At 43.0% G+C, this 22,427-nt stretch overlaps 1 protein-coding gene across 1 annotated transcript; it reads left to right on the forward strand.

Moving 5' to 3' along the window:
- The first annotated feature begins 2,664 nt into the window (after window positions 1-2,664).
- MEX3A (mex-3 RNA binding family member A) lies at window positions 2,665-15,992 on the forward strand. The gene is made up of 2 exons (XM_040412424.1): window positions 2,665-3,033; window positions 14,917-15,992. The coding sequence occupies exons 1-2, from the start codon at window positions 2,700-2,702 to the stop codon at window positions 15,990-15,992; spliced, it is 1,410 nt and encodes a 469-aa protein (XP_040268358.1). The 5' UTR covers window positions 2,665-2,699.
- The last annotated feature ends 6,435 nt before the right edge of the window (window positions 15,993-22,427 follow it).

A 22,427-nucleotide genomic window follows, 5' to 3' on the forward strand; every position in this document is an offset into this window, starting at 1 on the left:
ACTGGTTGTGTTATTGGCAGAAATGTTGTCAGGAGTCTGGAAAAGCTGGATGACAACCCTAATATATATACCCATTTTTCTCAAATACTCTAAAGTGAAACTCCAAAATGTACGACATAAATGCACTGCTCACCTTCCCCCCAAATTACAAATGTGCCCCCCATACGACGGCCAAGTGTCAGTAGTGTCACTGGAGCCTCCTCTGAATGTATAGCGCTATGGCAGCACATGTGATGTATTTTACAATGTCGCTTGCTTTTTATGACTTTGCCGGAGTCAGGTCTAGCCTCTCATATGACCGCCATTTTGTTTTTGTTGTAAGTAACTGATATAATGAGATGACATGGAGGTCGCAGGACTGAGAGAGCTTAATCACGGCCCCTGCCAGTCATGGTAGAAACGAGGCCGAACTTATGCCATTTTTCTGTCACAGACAAGAATGAATACGTTCCCTGACCCTCCATAAGCACGACTCAATTTTACTCAGATTCCTCCATTTTACATCACCTTAGTTTTGAACTCACCCTAATCTTCACTGTCCCCTCGAGTGCTGTCCCCCCGCTAACTACCACAGAAGCCACAATACCCTGTTATCTAAAAATTTTACCTCACAATTCCTCAAAACCCCTCCATATTGAAAGCCCTTCCCTATAAATTGCCCAAATACCTCGCCCCTCAGCGGCCCTGTCAGATTCTCTCCATCCTCTTTATCTCCCTCTGCCAGGAGAAGTAATATGGCGCCATGAGTCACATAGCTTCTCATGAATGTGTAGCTCTGGAGCTGGGGTCAGCCTCATGACCACTCCAGCTTCCTCTCTGTGGGTGCCATTTTGTTTCTGATTTGATCTATTACCACAGTATTGGGATCAGTCACTCCCCATGTTAGTATCTGAGGTAATAATGGGACGTATCACAGACAAGACCAACAAATGAACCCAAATAACCCCCAATTCTACAATCGCCCTCCATTTTATGCTGATAATACCTCACCCACTCAGGTCCTGACCCTTTCTAACCGCTTAATGCACCCCGGACCCCAAAAACTTCCTCAGGTAAAACATTTACCTCACACGAGACCAAGTACAAACCTGAATACATCGTGCCCCCCAAAGTCACTTCAATACTAATGTCACCCCATAATATGCTCCCCATTATGTGACTGCCAGAAATATTTTAGACGAAACCCCTCTTGTAAATATCCCAAATTACCTCAGCCTGGTCCATCACACTCCCTCACAAACCCCACCTCACCTTCAGTCTTCCCTCAGCACTGCTGAGGTAAAACTCCCCAATATGCCCCCCAACAACCCCTCCAATTCCTCTACTGCCCCCCCCATCCTCAATACCTGCCCCGGAGCCTCCATTACCCCCTCATATCCCCCACTCACACCTACAACCCCCCAAATCTCCATTACCCCTCATATCACCTCAGTAACCATTCTGCCCTCCTTACAACCCTCCAAATGCCAATTACTCCTCATATCACCCCAATAACTGCCCTAAGCTCCCATTACCCATCATTTTTACCCACTAAGGGTACTTTCACACTTGCGGCAGAGGATTCCTGCAGGCGGTTACGTCGCTGGATCCGGCAATCCGGACGCAAACTGATGCGATTTGTCAGACGGATCCGGATGCGTCTGACAAATGCATTGAAATACCGGATCCGTCTCTCCGGTGTCATCCGGAAAAACGGATCCGGTATTAATTTCTTTTGCATTTTTAAAGGTCTGCGCATGCGCAGACAGGAAAGCCGCATCCGTTTTGCCGGAACACTTAATGCCGGATCCGGCACTAATACACTTTAATGTATATTAATGCCGGATCCTGCATTCCGGCAAGTGTTCAATATTTTTGGCCGGAGGGAAAACTGCAGCATGATGCGGTATTTTCTCCATCCAAAAAACGTAAGAGGGACTGAACTGATGCATCCCAAACAGATTGCTCTCCATTCAGAATGCATTAGGATAAAACTGATCAGTTTTTTTCCAGTATTGAACTCCTGTGACGGAACTTAATACCGGAAAACAAAAACGCTAGTTTGAAAGTACCCTAACCCCTCTGTCCTCCCTACAACCACCCTACCAAAATCGCCTTTACCCCACCTATCCCCCCAATAATTCGCCCAGAGCCCCCATAATCCTTCATATCACCCACTCACCCCCCAGAATCCTAATTACCCCTTTGACCTCACCACCGCTGCCCCCCATTACTAGCCCTCACTCCCCCTCATTCTAGGTCCTGACAGACCCCCCAGGTCACCCCCTCATCAGCTGCCCGAATCCTTTACCCCTCACCTGTCCTGCCAATAACAGCCCCCACTAAACATCACCCTCTGCCCCCAACACTCTTCCACCCCATCCCCTCCAAAAACTTCCCCTCCCCTCCTCTGAAAACTTCCATCCCTCCCTCCCCCTGTCGGGGGGACGTAGAACTACAACTCCCATCATGCCCCGGGACGCCTGCCAGGGAGCAGGCAGGGAATTTCAAACAAAAGAGTTTCCCCGCACGCTGCCGCCGCCGGGCGGGGCCTGGTATCGTCTTACCCTGGTGAGAGGAGGGGCCGGCTGGAGCAGGAGGAGGAGGAGGCCCAGTCTCCCAGCCTCCTCCCTCCTCCTCTCCCACTGTCTCCCTCTCTCTCTCTCTCCTCTGGTTCCTCTCTCTTGCCCCTCTTCTTTGTTCCCCAGCCTTTGTTAGCCATGCCTAGCCTGGTGGTATCAGGGATGATGGAAAGGAATGGGCATGGCATGGCAGACCTCACCAAGGACAGGGTGCTGGAGGATGACAGAGCCCTGCAGATCGCCCTGGACCAACTCTGCCTCCTGGGTCTGGGGGAGACAGAAGAAGACACCAACAACAACAACAACAGCAGCACCAACAGCTCGAGCAGCGGCCAGCACCCCCAGAAATCGGGGGAGAGCAAGCTGTGTGCCCTGTACAAGGAGGCAGAGCTGAGGCTGAAGAGTTCTAACACCACGGAGTGTGTGCCAGTGCCCAGCTCCGAACACGTGGCTGAGATTGTGGGCAGGCAAGGTGAGCCTTTGTCTCCATCACTGCACCATGTGGGGGCATCTGGGCAGGGGGTACACCATGCCATACCTGCCTGCAGGGGAGGGCTTTGTCTGGGCACCACAAACAACTCACACATGCATGCTTTGTTTGCAGACTGATACATTGTAGCAACATCCCATACCTTACATTATTTGGGGTGGGTGGGGGGGTCCTTTGTTTTGTATCCCTTCCATAACACAACATGCCCCCTCCCCCACTGCACCTCCAAAACAAAGGTTTGTCAAAAACTTAAGCGTGTATTGCGGTCCTTTTGTTTGGGGACCTTGTCACCGATACACACCCCCTTGCCCGTCATGTGTCTGTCCCGTCTTTACGTTTATTTCTATGTTTTTTTTTTTGTGTTGGGTGGGTGATGGTGCAGATGGGTGTTGAAGGGATCCGGGTGGTTGGACCCCTTCCATGTGGCTGGGGTAGTTGGCGTGATTCTTTTGTTGTCTCGGCACTCTTTCCATTGTCTCCAGCATGTGGGCACTTCCTGAGAGATGCTGTGGGAAAAGTTTATGTAAGGATACGCCGCTGCAGTCTGTCTGTGCAGAGCGCTCAGCCTCCCGTACGCACTCGGTTGGGGTCTTGCCGTCCCTTAGGCTCTCGGAAGTGTGGGCTGTGTTGGTGCTGGGGGCAGGATGCACACTACTGAAGGTTGTCGCCTTTGTTTGGGAGCAGAGTGCTGATGGTTGGAGGGAAGATGAGATTGGAGGGGGGGGGGGGGGGTTACTGGATGTTCCTAGACGACTTCGGGACCTGCACAACTTCCTTGGTTATCATGTCAGTTGGCTCTTTGGAGTTGGGTGAAAACTTGTGTGGATGGTTGTTGTCGTTGCTTGGAACGTACCGCTGCCTGGAGCCCTATTTTAGAAGCCAGGCTTTTGTTCTCAGCTACAGGGATTAGGGTAGGACTTGTCAGGGTTAAAATGATACCACACCCACCTTCTCTGCACACAAGAGATCCCAGTGAGGCTGTTTCGGGATAGATCTAGCAAAACCAAATTATACACTTTGGCCCAGCTCACATGGGACAGTACTGGTGACCAGATAGAAAAATATTCTAGGCACTCTCAAAAGCACACCGTAGACTGGTATTTGTTGTCTAGAGGGTACTTGGATTAGAACAAAAGTCTGACCCGCAGAGCTGGCAGTCCATAATGGACTATCCCAGACTGGTCTACCATTAACCTATGCAGGCGGCAGGCAGGGGCAACAAGGTCTCCAACGTTTATCACATGGTGACTGTGCCAGTGAGGCCAGGACTGTTCGAGCAGGAGAGAAGTTTTTGGTGGGTGTGTGCAGTAGCTGGCATCTCTCTCTCGAGTCCAGCTCTTCTTAACTGTATCTCTCTTTGGCTCCATCGTCTCCAAAATCCATGGTGAGGTCCAGCTTGGAAATCGAGGCTTCCTTTTTAAATAATCTGGGTCAGAAGGTCGGGAAGGTGTTTCATTTCTGAGAGTTGAGTGTCAAGCTTAGGATAAAGTGAGCCTGTGGTGTGTTCTGTGTAACCTTTACCCTCTGCGGATATTGGGAGGATAGCGTGGGGTGCTGCAGTAGTGAGCGCTGTGTTCTTCGGACCCCTCATCCCCACCCCTTTCACCAAAACCTGCCTTTCCTAGAGTGATGAATGATATGACATCACCATCATTTTCGCATTGTCCTTTGTGGTGTTTTTGGAGTTTATTGGCTGTTGTGGGCACCTAGACAGTGCATTTTGGTTTTCTGTATATTGGTGGCTTAGTACAATGGCCTTCTCACCCGTCTTCATCTTCTCGCACACACCCACTCAGTAACCTATACCCTCTGTCACTCCAGCCCCCCCCCCCAAAAAAAAAAAAACTGAAAGAAAGAAAACATTTTGCCAGTATTAAGTAAATCATAAGATTTCGACCAAGGCCAGCTCCGTAAAATTGAAATATCGCCCACAAGACCTGTCAAGTTGTCTCTTTGTTTGGTGGAGCACATGCTACCATTATGGCTGGAATTAAGCTGTTCTTCCTTCTTGATACTGCTATCTGTTTTATGGCCAAAGCTCATCCCAAAGACAGGCCTGGGTGATGTGATGGGAGATGGCATTGGGTACCAAAACACAAATTACCAAGGCCACCATGTGCTCGAGACGGAGGGTGCTGCAACAAAGCCTGCCTGCTCGTTATATGGTGCAGACAGCGTGTCACGAAACTGAGCAACTCTCGTAGTAACAGAGATTATTTGTGTGTCTCGTTCTCAGTCGTTGTGTCTCGGAAATGGCTGTGGAGATGAGAGGATGGAAGTCGAGTTGTAGGCACTTGTCAAATTATACAGCTGCAGGCGGTGGGGATGATGTAGACTAGAAGGCATTGTTCTTCATGAGACATTATTATCATGTTTGGTCAGTTTTGTGCTGTGCATTCTTAAATTTTCATGTCTGCGAGGCACCAGCCAACCTTTGTGTGGTGCAGCAGCATGCTGTAGTGCAGGAAGTGAGGTTTTGCAGGCTCTTTGTCTGGAGAAATATAGACTTTTTTTCTTCTGCACATGTGCTATGGAGATGCAGAAATTGTCCCAGCTTTTGTCTGGTGGAGCAACAGAAAAAAAAAAAAACACCCCACTACGCTCCATATCTGTCCGCCGCCGTCCAGTCAGTGTCGTCACTTGGGTTTCTCTCCAAGAATGAGCGCAGCGTGAGACCAATTTAAATAATTCATCTCCAAATCTTTAAAAAGATTAACTCCTGAGGAGGTTTTATTTAAGTTAGTGGTGACCAAGCTCCAGAGCCAGGGCCAAAAAAACTGAGTGTGGGAGATATTCCTAAAATCAGCAGGGCCATGGCTGCTACTCGTGAACAAAGGGACCATGGAGATGCTCAACATCTAGAATCCAAAAGTGGTTCAAGGTTCTCCAGAACTCTTGGAAGTGGCTGTGTCTGTTAACCCCTCAGTACCTGAAGCCACTCTGGTGTCCAAAGAAGGTTGATTTCAGGAGACTCGTTTAGATGTGTTTTTTTTATTTTTTTTAATTTGATGTATAAACTTTGCTGAAATCTCAATTCCCCTTTATTAGGTGTCTACCGGTTAACGGCCTTTGTTGTACTGGACCCTGACATGTAGACAAAAGGTAGAATTTGCACCATTTTTCCCCCAGCGAGCAGAATGCGCAGGTTGTAGCGAAAACAGTTAGGGGGGTGTGGTCCTTATTTTACAGTCGCGAGGAGAGCCATGCGTGTTTCTAGGAAGGCATTGCAGAGGAGAGCAGCAAACGTTTCAGACTGGGTGGGGGTTTCTCTTTTTTTCCTGTTTTTGTTTTTTCAGACTACTCTTTGTAGACCAGTTCTAAAATTTCATATTTTTTATTTAAACAATGTGATTATTATTTTTTTTTTTGTTAGATTATTTTAATATTTTGTGGTGACAGGTCTATCAAGGGGCTAAAATCTAATATCTCCATTTTAGACCTGGATGAAGGGCCTTTTGAAGGTCCTTGGGATGTATAAGTAATCTGTGGTATGGCTCGGTGTCTATTGTGTCGGGAATCGATTCCTTAGTGGGAGTGACTGCATGTCATGGAATCCAGCATAAAAGGAGGCGGCGTTACGGGGCATACAAAGTTTATTCGGTGAATTTCCAATTCTAAATATAAGTCTGGTAAATTGATGGCTTTTGTGACCTCATCCAGCCCCTTTACGAAAGGTCTAGAACTGACCGGAAGATTAAAAGGGTATGGTTTAACGTTACAATTTCACCGTCAAAATGGTTGTTCATTGTGAATTTCGAATGAACGCCTAAGGCTGTTTGATTCAGAATATTCCAGGGAGCTATAGATTGGCAGCATTGGCATGCACGTGGCTTGGCGCTGCATCTACAGAGCTTAATGACTCTCTGCAGCACCCCCTTAGAAACCCAGAACCTAGAAATTATATCAGTCATCTCCCTGATAGGAGGATTTTGCCATTGGTGGCTGAGATGGGGCGGTGGCGTTTGTGGGGCGTGGCGATGGTTGGCAGCAGCTTACTCACGCGGTCAATGGAGCAAGCGCAGTGTTGGTAAACATACGGCACCCTTGGTGTGGAGCGCATGTTCATGGGAAGCTGGAGTGACACCTACTGCCTTTCTCTCTTTTTAGACCCACACTAAATTTTGTAATCCCCTTCCCCTAGCCAAGAATGATTTATCTACCTTATTTCTTGCTAAAACTTTGCGGGGGGAAAAAGGGACATTTAAAGCCTCGGCAGGTCCTTCAAATTAATGTTCTTGACCTTAACCTTGTCCTCATGTTTTTTCTTTTTTGTTGTTTGCCAAACCTTTTAGAACCTGTGTATGGTTTTTGTCACATCAACATCTATAGGAGGTCTTTTCTATATAGTGTATATTATAAGCTATGGCCCACCACTAGTTGATCGGTTGGCTTCATTCATGAACACTCTTGAGGACTTTCCTAAAGCTGCCATAATTTATGGTTTCAAATTTGGTGCTGGACAGGGTTAAATTAAGTGTTTTAAGAGATTTGAATACTATTCATATGTTCTGGACCTGACCAGGGGAGCTTTTATCTGAATATAGGACATCTGGTTACTACAACTTATCTTCCTGCCATACGAGACGTGCGAGCATCTGGCCACTGCGCTATCTTGATCACATGGGATATAGTTACTTTGGAAGGGATCGGCACACAAAGCCGTTAGGCTGTGCCCACCTCTGTGACAAGGGGCCCTTGTTGACCCTTCCTATTGTTCTTTAGGAGACTTAATATATTTTTCTTTTAGCTCAGCGTCATGCCTGGTTGACTCAACCAATGAATAGGGCACTTGATCAAGAGAATTGGTATCGTTGAGAATTAATACCAGGACGGGAAAACCATGAGAGATAATCGTGCATGGTCGTGATGGAACAGATTTTGATCTTGACCAGACTGTGAAACCTCTCAGTTTGGGGGAGGAAGGCAGATTATATAACACGTCATTAAAAAAAAAAATTTGGGGAGTGTCAGGAAATTTATAGTCAAATAGTGTTATGGGCCCATGGGTGTGTAAGACAAGTAGCTAGGACCAGCATGAAACAAAATTGAGGTGCACGATTGACCAGGTCAAGACATGTTACATGGAAACTGAGTTATGGAGGTCAGCTTTTAGGTGTTTCTGAAAAGCAAATAATTTAAGAAAGAATATTAGGCTACGTCTTTGTTGTTCATTAGGCATCCCCACCCGTACCCTTCCCCGTTACCCTCTCGTATCCATCTCTTGTTGATCTTCTCTTGGCTGCTTTCCAACCCCAAGTAATGCCAATTTTAGCATTTAAAAATGACTTGAATAGAAGTATTTGCAACCTGCATCTATTATCAAGATAGCATCAAGTCATTTGGCAGCCATGTTGGCCTGTACATGTCCTCCTCATGATGGTCTTCATGACCTCTTATACTGTCATGGACCTCATACGGTACTTAATAGTTGCCAAAGTTTTACAATCTGGCTATTTACCTTTTTGGCAGGTAGAGGTTTGCCATTGGCAGTCACAAACAATCTTTTGCTCTAATTTTTAAAACTCTGGTCAGTCACAATCAGCCAGACTTTTATCTCCTGTATATGGGCCTCTTAGAGCAATATATGTTGTCACCATGATGATGTTAATGTTTCTTTAAACTCATTTCGAAGCCTCAGACATGACCCCATAGAGCTGGCCAAACTCACTTTCTTCATTGTTGGACTACGGTCAGACGACTGTGTGGAAAGCCTAAATCCCCTGTGGATAGAAATGGGGAGCCGCATAGGTTAGGTGGTCCTATATGTATAAGAATAAACAGCATTACGGGCATCCGAGACACCTATCTCCTTCATTATAAATGATCTTTCCCTAACGATAGCTTATACAAAATGACAGCAGTTATTTTTAGACAGATTGGTTGCACTTTGTTTTCCAGTCTAAATCTCTTCCCCCCCCCCTTGCACCACATTTAAGAGGTGCAGCCTCTTAATAATTCTGGCCGTCTGGACAAGTGCGCAAAAACTATAATCTATGCCAGCAAGCGAGCTTAGATCGTCCCTCAAATCTAGCCATTTTCCTGGTATAGACAATAATAAATCGGCCTGGCCTGTCTCTATAGCGCCACCTGCTGTTTGCTCTTTTTCGAATTTCTCTGTCCTGCTCACTGAGACGAAATCCCAGGCTCAGTGCCATCCTTCAACTACCACCGGCTGCAGCAGAAAGGTCATCCCCTGAGAAAGCATATGTCTCTTAAACTGCCCTCTCCCCTTCACAATGCACACTGGGTTTGGATGAGCGTGCATTTGTATTGACTAGGGACAGAAGATTAAGCCCTTCAAGATATTTCCCTTGAAAACAAAAGATCAGGCAGATTGAAATCCAACTGCCCTATCCATCTCTCCCTCGACAACTGCTTACCTCCATGCATATTAGATGGTTAGCCAGTGCCGACTAAATCGGTGGGTGCACCTGACATTGGTCTAGACATATTGGATTAGAAAGGCAGCCACCGATAAACAATAGAATCGCTTGACTGTTTGCGGCCTCTCTGCTGGCACCACCGTGTCAATCACACATTGAGCTGAACAGCTGAGTCACGTCTGGCAGTCTGGTTGCTAGGAATACATTGCCTATCGACTCCAGTCACACCGTAGAAAACCTCTAGCAACTAGTCTCTCTCTACGGTTACTCCGATCTTCAGAGGCCTGTTGGGAATAAACCAGGATTTCCATGTCAATAATATTTTTGCAAAAACAAATTAGGGTTGAGAATAACTTTAAATGGACATTCCCTTTAAGACCATTTTCAGTGGCTTCAATTGCAAAGCACAGACATTTTTGGGTAATTGACTATTGGTATCTATTAAGTTCTTCGTTCAATGCCTCGTGACGTTTGATGTGAAAAGTATTTCATCCATCCCTGATTGAAAATGTGACGTAAGGCAATATCGTGGGCAGAGGACAGGTGTGAGGGAGGGAACAACAGCCGACTAGAACACCACGCAACAAAAAGAAAAACTTTTTGTCTGCTACTGGGCAAAAAACATTTGTCCTATACTAAATCGAGTGTGCGGATTACAAATCCGAAGTCAGAATTGTTGTAACACGTCACAAAATTGTGCTATGCATAAGTATGCCTAAATGAATGAAGCACTTGGAAAGCATTGAATAATTTTGAACAGAACGAGTTTTACTCCAACAATTCCCTGATCTACATCAAAGTTTGTGTAGTAAACAGTGTATGAAAATTTAATGGAATAACAAAATTTCAAAAAGTCTAGTTTTTAAGTTTAAAAGTCTTCCTTGAGCAAGGCCCAGTGCTGTTAAAAGTGCTTCAGGCATCTGCGTTTGTGAACGGTCATATTTTCCCGTTGCAAAAACCAGCAGTAGTCCGCCATCATGTTGGGATTCCAGCGGCCTTGATACCTGTTCTCCATTGGAGAAATATCTTTTTGGAACAGCTCTCCATGTTCGTCACTTACGTGTCCCAAATTGGGTGGGAAAAAGTCAAGATGGGAATGTAAGAAATGCACTTTCACTGACATTCGGCAGCCAAGTTGTTCATGTGCTGTAAGCAGGTTGTCTACTAGTTCAGCAGAGTTTGCAGCTCGTCTGTTCCCAAGGAAGTTCTGCACTACGAGCTGCAAGACGCACTCGCTTTGTCAGATTCTTGCGCTGATCATAAGTAGTGTATTTGCCACATATGTAGCATAAAATGTCTGGATCGTTAACACATTAGCGTTTATCCATCTTAAGTTTCAAAACTGATAGCACTATAACAGATCACTTTATCCAAATCTGTCCAGCTTACCTTATATACTTAGGCTAGTTTCACACTAGCGACAGAGGACTCCGGCAGGCTGTTCCGTGCTGCCGCTGGAACTCCGCCCTCACCCCCATTATAGTCAATAGGGACGGAGCAGCAGTCAGGGGCACACGTGAACTAGCGGGAGGACGGATCCGACAGGCTGTTCACCCGCCGGAACAGCCTGCTGGAGTCCCCTGCTGCTAGTGTTCAAGTACCCTTACTACTGACATCAGCCTGAATGCGTCCAAACAGGTCTGGACATGTCCATTGGAATATCTCCAATATAATGCATTAATATTATAACTGAATAGGCTTTGCATGTATAACTTAACCCTTTAAGGACCTCCGCCGTATATGAACGGCGGAAGTCCGATCCCCAAACATGGCGCCCGCTCGCACGTGCAGCGGGCGCCATAGCCGCCGGGTTTCTGGTATTTTAAATAAGCCATTAGGCTGATCGCATACATTTTCCCTTTTCAGATGCCGTGGTCAAATGTGACCATGGCATCTGCGCAGTCCGGAAGCGGAAGTCGCACACTTCCGCTCCAGTGACAGCGTTCCCCGGCTGGGATCGGGGAACCTGTTACATTGATCTAATAGGCTGATGCCTCAAGCAGGCTTCGGTGCCTATTAGATGACTATACCAATGCAAGCATTGTATTGGTATAGTGCAGGCATGCTCAACCTGCGGCCCTCCAGCTGTTGCAAAACTACAACTCCCAGCATGCCCTACAGCTATCAGCCTACAGCAGGGCATTGTGGGAGTTGTAGTTTTACAACAGCTGGAGGGCCGCAGGTTGAGCATGCCTGGTATAGTGTAAATGAAGTGTTCAATTGTGTTTTATATAGACATCAATGAACACAATAGGCAATCTAATGATTGCCAGTTATTGTCACCCAAGGTGACTTAAAAAAAAGTTTTGCAAATATAAAAAAAAATAAAAGTTCAAATCACCCCCCTTTCCTTAAAATTAAAATACTTAAACAATAAAAAAATAAACATCATGGGCATCGCCCATACTATTAAATATAACAATATTAATGTCATACGGCAAATGGCGTAAACAGCCAATTTGCCATTTTTTGTCACTTCAACTACCCAATAATTTTTTTTTATAAAAAGTGATCAAAAAGTTGCACACACTTCAAATTGGTATCACTGAAAAGAACAGATCGTCCCGCAAAATATGAGCCCTCACACAGCCCCGTACACATAACTACCAAAAATTTATAGGGGTCAGAATATGGATATAAAAAGTTTTTGTTTTCCTCAAAGGTTTTAATTTTAAAACGCAAGAAAAATTATACAAGTGTGGTATCGTTGTAACCGCACTGACCTGGAGAATGAAGGTAACAGGTCAATTTTACCGCATAGTGTACAATGTAAAAAAAAAAAACTTTATCAGAATTGTATTTTTTACCACTTCTACCCCATTTGGAATTTTTTCCCCGCTTCCTACTACATGGTGTGCAACCGTAAATGGTGCCATTAGAAAGTACAACTTGTCCCACAAAAAATAAGCCATCATAAGACTATGTGAATGGAAAAATTAAAAAGTTAGGACTATGGGAAGGCGGGGAGTGAAAAATTAAAACGCAAAAATGAAAAATCCCAGGGTCCTTAAGGGGTTAAAATCTAGACGTGTCAGGCAAATTCCGAGTTCATATTTTGAATCGGCGCGCTCATTTTTGTGTAAATCACATGTTTTTCTCTCAGTAGCAAAATCATTGTTGCGCGGTGTAATCGGACATGTTGTTTTGTCCACAGAGGTAGAAGGACCTTTCCTTTTGAGATTATCCATCCCACTTGGGAGAATATCCCAAGAATGCCAGATAATACCGCTGCCTAATGAGGGCAGATGATACGGGACATATGCTGTTGTTGACACAGCTTGTGGCATAGAGTCCTCCATATGGGCTCTACGTATGGATATAGAAACACATTGTGTGCAGTGCCAGTCCTGTCCCGTTCGCACAGCCTTGGTGAGATTCTAAGAAATCCTTTGTGGCCGTCTCTGGCCCCATCACACGCCCTCCCCAGAGAATGAGGCCTTTTCAGAAGGGATTAATTCAACCTTCTTGCAGCAAGTGAGGCTCTCAGGCCGTTACAGTTAACCTGTTCGTGGCCCGGCCAGTCATCGGACGGTCTGGGGTTTCCTCTCTTTTTTTTCGGGTGTTTAGGGTTAAATCTGACTTAAAAGAAAAATATGGGGAAAAGGTGCCCAGGTTTACTATCTGCATCTTGATCTTTCCCTAAAATGACCGGTGTAGGTTTGCAGTTTGACCCAAATCAACCTAAAAGGGGGTTGGGGAGTCGGCCATTTTGTTGTCAATTCCCAAGATTTAGGCACATGTTAGGATGATAAACATCCAAGAAGTTTATGATCTAAGATGTTGACACAGAGTTACGTGGACCGGATGAATATTCACGTCAATGCAGCTTGATAATTAGGGTCCTTATTGTGATGCCATGAAGATTGATTAGGAGCACAAAATGGCTGTCTCCACTGTACAGCTGACAGGCCCGAGGCAGTACATTCCCCTAAATGGCTGCCAGAACCTTTAGGAGATTATAGATTTATTATTGGGTCAAGATGAGTGGTAAATCCCACATGACCTGCTTCATTTTTGTAGCCAAAAAGAAAATGTCAATATCTGCCCATAATGGACTTTTTAAAAAAAAATTTTGTCTTCCCCACAGAATAGAAATGAGTGGCTTTGATGTGGCCACATTAATGTCCATTGACTGTAGTGATGCAGGACCTTAAAGCTTGAAATTTACTCCTTTTACTAGGTTATATTTATTTCCAGTGATTTGGTTAGAAGTAGGACATAACCCCCTCTAGGAGCTGTTGTGATTGGAGGTCTGCCGAAGGCGATTTTGGTTGACCACAATTCACATGAAGCCAAAAATATTTTATTTTATTTTTGTTTTAGGGTTAAAAATAGGAATTTGAAGTATTTCTAGAACTCTTTCGTGGGCAAAGTTAACAAAGGCAACACTGGTCGATCCAGACGATTCTTGGAGCAGCTGATCATAGCTGTAGCTGCTGATTCTATGTGCTCCAGGTCACCGTGTACCAACGACACGTGTTACACTTACTAAACAATTGGACAAGTTTATGAATGTTGTGTTTGAGATTCGGGTTTATGAGGCTAATTTTATGAGGGTTCAGGGACATGCAGCAGACCCTCCTCCCCCCTTAGATTTGTTGGGGGGGTTGTGACAACCTTATAATAAAAACCTTGAGGCTTTTAGTAGACTATTAAAGCAGACTTCATTTCCTAGAGAGCAGAGACCCTTGTGAAACGGCCAACAATGTGCGCTTTGTTTGCTCTTCGAGAGACCTAGGCAGTATTCTGGGAGGGGAGGGTGGTGTTGCTAGATTAATAGCCCCCATAGGCTGGGTCATTGCGTGCACCTATTTATTAACCTCTTCTCTCCCAGGTATGGGCTTTCCTGTCTTTTGTCTGTTGAATGCCTTGGTTGTCTTGGTGTACAATGAAGTTTAATATTCTCTACATCTGACGTCAATGTTGTATCACGTTAGTTTTAGTTTGTTGCTTCTCTATATTTTGGCCAATGTGTCTGCCATCTGCCCCTCACTGTATTCTTCTGTACTCTTCGTATGGTCATATTATGGGGATGTAGTGAGCTACTTGGGTTCTGACGTTCTCCAACCTGCCTCTTTGTCGTGACCTTGTGCAGTCTGCTCCCTTGGTCTGTTGTGGCCTTGTATAGCCTTCCTTCTTGTAGTGTTGCACCCGTTTCTGTTCTTCCCCCTCTTCGACATGGTCAGTGCAGTTGACCTACCATCCATATCCATGTCTACATGTATGTCCAGCCTGTGACTTCAAGAATCATATATGTTTGTTCTGCTCCATCATCTTTCTATTCCCTTCTTCAGCCTCTAAAACCTTCTAGACAAGTTGACTTGAAGTAATTTAAGTCAAATATACTCAAGAACCACACATGTATTGAAATTGCCAAGTCAGATAAAAATTGCTTAACATAGTTCTAGGTTGTTGTTGTTTTTTTTTAAATTTCATGTAATTAAAAAAAAAAATGTTAAAACATATTTTCATTTATTTTTAGGCTGCAAAATCAAAGCGCTAAGGGCGAAAACGAACACATACATTAAGACACCAGTTCGAGGGGAAGAGCCGGTTTTTATGGTGACTGGACGTAGAGAAGACGTGGCCATGGCAAGGCGTGAGATCATTTCTGCCGCGGAACACTTCTCCATGATAAGAGCTTCCCGGAACAAAGCCGGCAATGCTTTCGGCAGTGCCCCAACTCTACCCGGCCAAGTCACAATCCGTGTCAGAGTCCCCTACAGAGTTGTTGGATTAGTAGTTGGACCCAAGGGGGCTACCATTAAAAGGATTCAGCAGCAGACAAATACTTATATTATCACGCCAAGCCGTGACAGAGACCCGGTGTTTGAGATCACTGGGGCTCCAGGAAATGTGGAACGAGCACGAGAAGAAATTGAGACACACATTGCGGTACGAACCGGCAAAATCTTGGAATACAACAACGAGAACGACTTTCTGTCCAATAGTCCAGATTCTGGCATGGAAAGTCGATACCCAGAGAGCTGGAGAGTTCATGGTACAGCAGCAGGTTGCAAACCTCTTTCCACCTTCAGACAAAACAGTCTAGGGTGCATTGGTGACTGCCCGGCAGAACCCGTTTATGAGACGCCAAGACTGAATGATCAGAATGAATTCAACTACGGCTACTTGTTCCCTAACTACAAGCAGGATGTGTATTACGGTGTGGCTGAAAGTAGTGGACCCATGTGGGGAGGACAAGAGAACAACAGCCCAACCCCAGGCATCTTCACAAAGCAGCAGCGCTCGGGGAGCAGCGGCACCATCCAGACCAATGCCACCCAGAGGTCTCCAGAATCCAGCCTTACTAGCTTGCCAAGGAGAAACCAAGGCGATACTCTGCCAGGCTTCACCAAACTTAATGCCACTAGGAACTCTGTTTCTGGAAGCCGGGAGTGCATGGTATGCTTCGAAAGCGAGGTCACAGCTGCACTGGTGCCCTGCGGGCACAACCTTTTTTGTATGGAGTGTGCTGTACGCATCTGCGAACGCAATGAACCTGAGTGTCCAGTTTGTCACGCGTCCGCCACTCAAGCCATAAGGATATTTTCCTAAGAGACTTTGCGAAAAGGGAATGGGTGGGTAAAGAGATGATGGACTTGTGGTGCATAGAGGTCAAGAAACAATATTTAAACTTCATGATAAAATCTTAACTATAATCAGAATGTTACAAAAAGGATATCTGAAACTTGCGATTTTTTTTTTATTTTATTTTTTCGAACTTTTAGAGGTTTGGTGGTTAAAAAAAAGGGGTTACCGATACCCTTTTCCAGCAGTCACAGCAAATTTTTGGGGCTCCAGTGCCCACGAGAATCAATTTTCTTGAGTCCAGATGTAACCTTTTAGTTTTCTGACTTTTTTTATTGGAATAGAAGAGTTTTTAAGGAGCAAGTAATTACCCCATGGTCGCAGCCCCGCAAAAAGTAATAGCTTGCTGCTGTAAAACCATCAGGAATTTTCTTCGACTTTTTTTCTGTTAGAAGTTAAGTCGAGCTCCATCAACCTCTACTGCGGTTTGAAGATATGCAGCTGATATATATATATATATATATATATACACTTATGATCTCTGTAATATTAAAGGGTCAAGTGGAAAGAGGGGTCCAACTGAGGTCAGAGATGTCCTCTTTCTACTCTGACCTTCTTAAGCACTGTAGGAGATTTACCTCTCTAAAATTAAAGCGGGCAGAGTCGGCAGATGGGCTGATAAAAAAAATCGGTGGATACAGAATGGAGGGCACTCAGGGGTACCACCAACCAGGTCAGATTACTGGGCATTTACAGGCCCCACTTCCGGTGCCCACTGATGCCTTTCTCTCACATCCCGCCTGACTATCGACCGGAATCCTATTTCATCATTACAAGCAAAAATGAAAAAATTATTAAAAATAAAAACTGTAATTATCAATCTCTGGGAATCTGCAACATGAGGACACAACTATTACCTCACACTCAACAGAATGCAGCTCAATCTACCATTTGCAATTTTATGGTCATTTGCTGTAAAGAAGATTCAGAATTCTGATGTAAAATTCCTGCCAGTTTTAATTTTTAGCGCCAGGACAAGAAACAAAACTCAACAATCAGGACTTTATATGCATGGAGGTCTTGCTTATTTTTAAGAAAAGAGAAAAAAAAATTTACAAAAAAAAGACTTTGATTTTACTGTGCACTGAAGCTGGGCCATCAGGATTTCTGGTCCTCCTCAACTGCCGCTTCATCTGTTAGGCCTCTGCGGCCATCACAAGGAAAATACTTATTTTTTGTTTTAAAGCGGGAGCACTGGTAATTCAAAAGGGAGGAACACTAAACTTCAAAACTTTTTGTGTTTTTTCTTTTTCTTTAATGAATGCAAAGAAAATAAGACTTCTTCCTCTTAACTGGACCAGACGGAACGTTTTAAGGAAAATGCAGAAACGTTGGACCAAAGTTTTATGAGCTGGAAAAAAAAAATAAAAAGTTCTAGAGGGTGCCATGTTTAGTCTTCAGCTTTTTTAAAGATGCTTGAGACCACTTGTCAAGTTAGGGTTTCCTCTTGCCCTTTGGAATCACACAACATGAGTCAGTCTAACCAGGGGGTTGTTATATATAGACTGCTCCGTATTCCTCATCCACCTTCCAGGGTTACATTTTTTTCCCAATTTTTGGTGCTTCCTGGATAATCGTTTTATTTATTTCTAACTATGTGGTTTTTGGGACTAGAACAACACTTGATCATGGCATAGTGCAACATAAGGAGATTCCTTCTTTCAGACTATTTTTTAATTGTGAACTGTATACTATCCACAGTCGCCATATCAGAAAATCGTATATATATGACACATTGAGATATCTTCATGCCATTTTCCAGTGGTGATACGTTCCATGACTTCCAATCCCTACTAGGGGAGATCCTGCCCTTCATCTCACCTTGGGTCAATAGGACAGGAACTTCCGTCACATTGCACGTGTGAAAGAACCTTCCCGAGTCTTTCATCAAACACTGCTTCAATTGCATAAGAATGTAGGCACTAGGGATGTAATATCTGTGTGCCCCCCTCCGCCAAAAAAATAAAAAATTTCGGAATTGATAGGGGAGGGAGGTATTATTTAAACTTTTCTTTCATATACATATATATATATATATAATTTTTTTTTTTAAGGATTTTCAAAAAGTTTTCGACTTGATGTAGCGGTCATAATACCTTGTTACAAATTAGCAGTATTTTTTTTAAACAAATGTAGCATTTTACTTTGAAAAGGGACATAACGAGAAATATTTCAGGTCAGTTTCGGGGCAACTACTCGGACAGATCTCAAAGGACAGGATAAGACTCCATGATGGAACTTTTATTTTTTTTGGGTGTCTACCTTGTCACTAGTGCAGTTGAATATTTTTAATGACGCTTCAAAAGTCTTCAGTGAGAATGTATTTGCTACACTGGAGCACATTAATCTTTCCTACAATTCAAAGTAGTCTTTGCTATATAGCTTTAGGTAAAACTTTTCTGCTTGCATTACTACAACCTACACCCCCCCCCCCCCCCCCAGATTTAAAATGTAAAAAAAAAAAACCTAAAAAAAACCCTGGCATCATTTCTCTCAACTTCTCCTGAAGGTTTTAGGTTGCATGCAAAAAGCACTTTGAGGAATGGCCTGCATGGATAGGACTTTGGAGTCATTTTTTATTGAGAACCTAGCACTACATTTTTAAGGTCTTAGAGGCTGAAACATTTTTTAGAATTTGTGGACCCCTTGGTAAATTCATTGACGTCCACAATTTGAAAATATACCAGTCCCACCAGTCGTATTGGAGGCTGTATTTCCTTCGAACTTTTTATTTTATTTTATACTTTTTTTTTTTTTTGCGATCTGTTGGCCACGGCTCAAAAACCTAACACTACCTTACGTATTTTTGAGGCAACAGCCTTACGTGAATAGCCTCAGCACGCGGGGGCAGCAGCCCATGTGTGGACTGAACCATTTTTTTCTCTTTTAGAAAGCAGCCAGTCTGTTCAGGAAGAAGCAGTGATGTCACTGGTAGCACGGTGATGTCATCAGCTCTTCATGAGTGAATAGACTCTGGCCCAGCCTGACAACTTATGATTTGTGGGAAAAGACCTGCTTGATGTGTCGTTTCGAACATATTTCAAAGGTTAAAGTCCAAGAGCTATGGAAACAAAGATGGAGGAATAGTACAAGCATGGACTTGACAGGGGGTTGGTGTTGCCATACTATAACGTGGGTAGTATTTTATTGCTCGGCTTGTTCTAAAAACGTCCTCCCTATGTTCATTGGGTTTGAGTATCAGTAATCCATAGTAGGCTTTCAGAGTTTTGGGGTTATTTTCTAACTGCACTAAGAAAATGTCCTCCAGAATCTTGTTGCTCCAGGTTACTGCACGTTGTACCCAGTTTTTATATTTTTTTAGCTTCTCCCTCTTGTGTCTGTACATTTCAAAGTCCTTTTTACATGTGAATATAGTGACAAGTATGGCACTTACCCGCTCAAGGTGTGACCCCCCCCTCTTGAATTTGGGGTCTATACATTTTTCCTGGTGCCATCGTGTTCGAGGTAGAATTTTCCATTATACAACACATATATGATAATTTATAGTACATTGGTATAGGGTATTGAAGGAGATGAAACACTTATTTGGATGGAGATTGTCGATTAGATATATTTTTTTTGTTACCGATTTAAGACTTGGCAGTGTGGGCAGCCATTTTATATTCATGGACCCAACTCATGAGTCACTGGGAAGGAGTTGACCTGTTATCACAGGGGTTCAGCCAGCTCCAAAGAAAATGGCTGACCTTACATGTAGATAATCAGAGCCTATTGAAGGCAGAAGTCAAATATTGATCCTTTCCACTAAACATTGAAAGAAAAGTGTGCTATAATACATACCTTATTTTAGACACCCAACCCGGTCTTGTGTAGAAAGAGAACTGGGAACCGTGAGCAGACATATTGGAAATAATATACAACAATATTGGGGTTGAATACTTAAGCTTTTTTTCCCTATAAGTCAGGTGTATTGCCAAACCATCCATCGTTCACCAGACTTTTATATTCTCCCTTTTGAATCCAAGTTTTAATTAATCTCCACTGAAGAATGTAGGACAACGCATCTATAGACACTAGAAAGAGAGATATAGAACAATATACATAACGACGCAAAAAATATACTGTGATATGATCATCAAAAATTATATAGAGAAATGTTTTATTCTACACAAAGACCAAATTTTCTTTATATTTAAGGAAGCAGTATAAAAATAGTTTTACTTTGCCCCAAGATTTTTAAAGAAAATCATATTTACAAAAAAAAACTAAAAAGTTTGAGAGGAGAGTTGTTTTTTTTATTTAAGAGTCTATTTGTAACCCACGATGAGGAAATGACTGTTAATAGATCTGTAACTATTTCGTTTTTAATCAAAAAGTAAAAATAAAAAAAAATACATAATAAAAATAGAGGCAAAAAAAAATAAAGGACACTGCTTAAAAAAATTAGATCATTTCTTTATAATTTAATATTCTATTTTAATAAATGCATTTATTACGTGTAAATGTAAGCAGGACACATGCGCTGAAGAAAAAAATACTTTTTATTGGGTAATTTATTAAAATAAAGGATTTTATTTTATGATAAAGTAATCCTTAAGCTTTCGAAACATAGATATGTAGACGGAAAAAAAATTAAAACCTTTTTGTAGCCAGATTTTAAACTTTTAAGTATTTCTTTTTTTTTTTAAAAGTAAATTTTTTTTTTTGTGTGTGTGCCGAACATTTTATGCTGTCGATGAAGAATTAGCTATTAATGCCTTGTCTTGTGATTTTATCACATCATTTGTGTTTTAGAGAGTATTGAACAATTAATGCCTTCATGCCTGATGAAAACTTCGAAAAATGGTTTTGGTTCTTTTACTTAGGAGGACCTGGCGGTGGGTCCGTGGCCCATCCAGCCATTCAAGGAGTTAGACTGACCCACCATCGTCAAAGGGGCTTTAATACACCGCGTGCTGTTTTAGTGATGTAAATGCAATATATTGTAGCTGGGGATGTTAGAAGCTTATACAGTGACTTAGGTAGTTCATCGTACGCTTCATTTTTTGGGTAGACCAGCAAAAAATTTGTTGCTTTAACAGTTCTGGAAGTCCACATTTTGTGTGTTTATTCTGAGCTTTGTTTTTCATGTGTTTTTTTTATATTTCTTCTATATATTTTTTTCTCTATCCCATTTAATGTTGTGGTTTTGAGGGGTGACTGTTCTACAGTAGAGTTTGATTTGGTTGACTAGGAGGTCTATATGTAGAGGTTTTCATCTCTGCCTTGGATGCAATGTGTGAAGAGACTGCAGGACAGAATTGTGAATGGTTGTGTCAAAAACTGGTCAAAATATCCAATTTCTCTTTAGTACTTTTTTAGTGGTTCAGTATTCACCCCTCTTCCTTCCCAGACGGTCCCTTTGCATGAAATCTATAGAACCCCCTCCCTCAAAATGTAGTGAAGGCCTTGTGTGATGAGAGAAGACCAAGCCTCTACTGGGTGCCATTTTTATTCATAGTTTTTATCATTTCTGTTTTATCACTATCACAAACGGCTGGACATGGTAGCAGCAAATCTTAGGCATTGTCTAGACCCACAACTTTTTTTTTTTTGAATTTACAGGAAAAATTTAGTTCTTCCACAGACTGTAAAAAGTTATATCTGAGCTTTTTTTTTTTTTTTATGTACCAAGACTTTGATATTTGCGCCATATTATCTCGCTTGTGATTAGTCCTAATAGTTCCAACCTATAGATATCGGAATCACATTGTGCCATACATTGGAGAATTTTTCAAAAAGATAACCTTGTTGATGGTAAACACAGTCAAATATCTTCTGCTTGATACATTCGTGAAATTATAGGTGGGCCGCCGAAGAATGGGGCACCATTTTCCTCCAGAACTGACCAGGACATTGGCCCTAGTTTTGTATAGAAATGTTTTAATAGAGATTCTTCATCCTGATGAAGCTAAGGGAATGAGCCGAAAATGAGGCATCCCATTTTTATTTAGTTTTTTTTAAGGCATGAGGTTTGTTTTATTTTGGAAAAGACACAAAGGTTGATAAATAACCTAATTCCCATTGTGTATAAAACCTGAATTACTTTGAAACCACATGGACAGTGTAGGACAGCCATACATGTTAGATTATTGTTGACCAAACCCATTGAATGTGTATGGGGGCCTTCCATCTCTTCCCGACAGTTGATGTTGAGAAGATAAGGATCGGACAGTTAAACTTCTACATGCCTGATAAGTTCTGCTCTCTGAGAGATAAACCACCACCAGAGGTGCCTGGCACCAGCTTACTCTCTGCATGTCTATGGAGCCTTTGGGCAAATAAGTTATCTAAAATGTATGGTCGGCTGGACTGCAATGTTTTAACCTTTTTTGACCAACCTTGTTGTCCTCTCGTGTCGGACGAGGTAGGCTTTAAGCCTTAGACTATTGGAGAGAATTC

Source organism: Bufo bufo, chromosome 11 (genome assembly GCF_905171765.1).
Source record: "Bufo bufo chromosome 11, aBufBuf1.1, whole genome shotgun sequence".
NCBI lineage: Eukaryota > Metazoa > Chordata > Amphibia > Anura > Bufonidae > Bufo > Bufo bufo.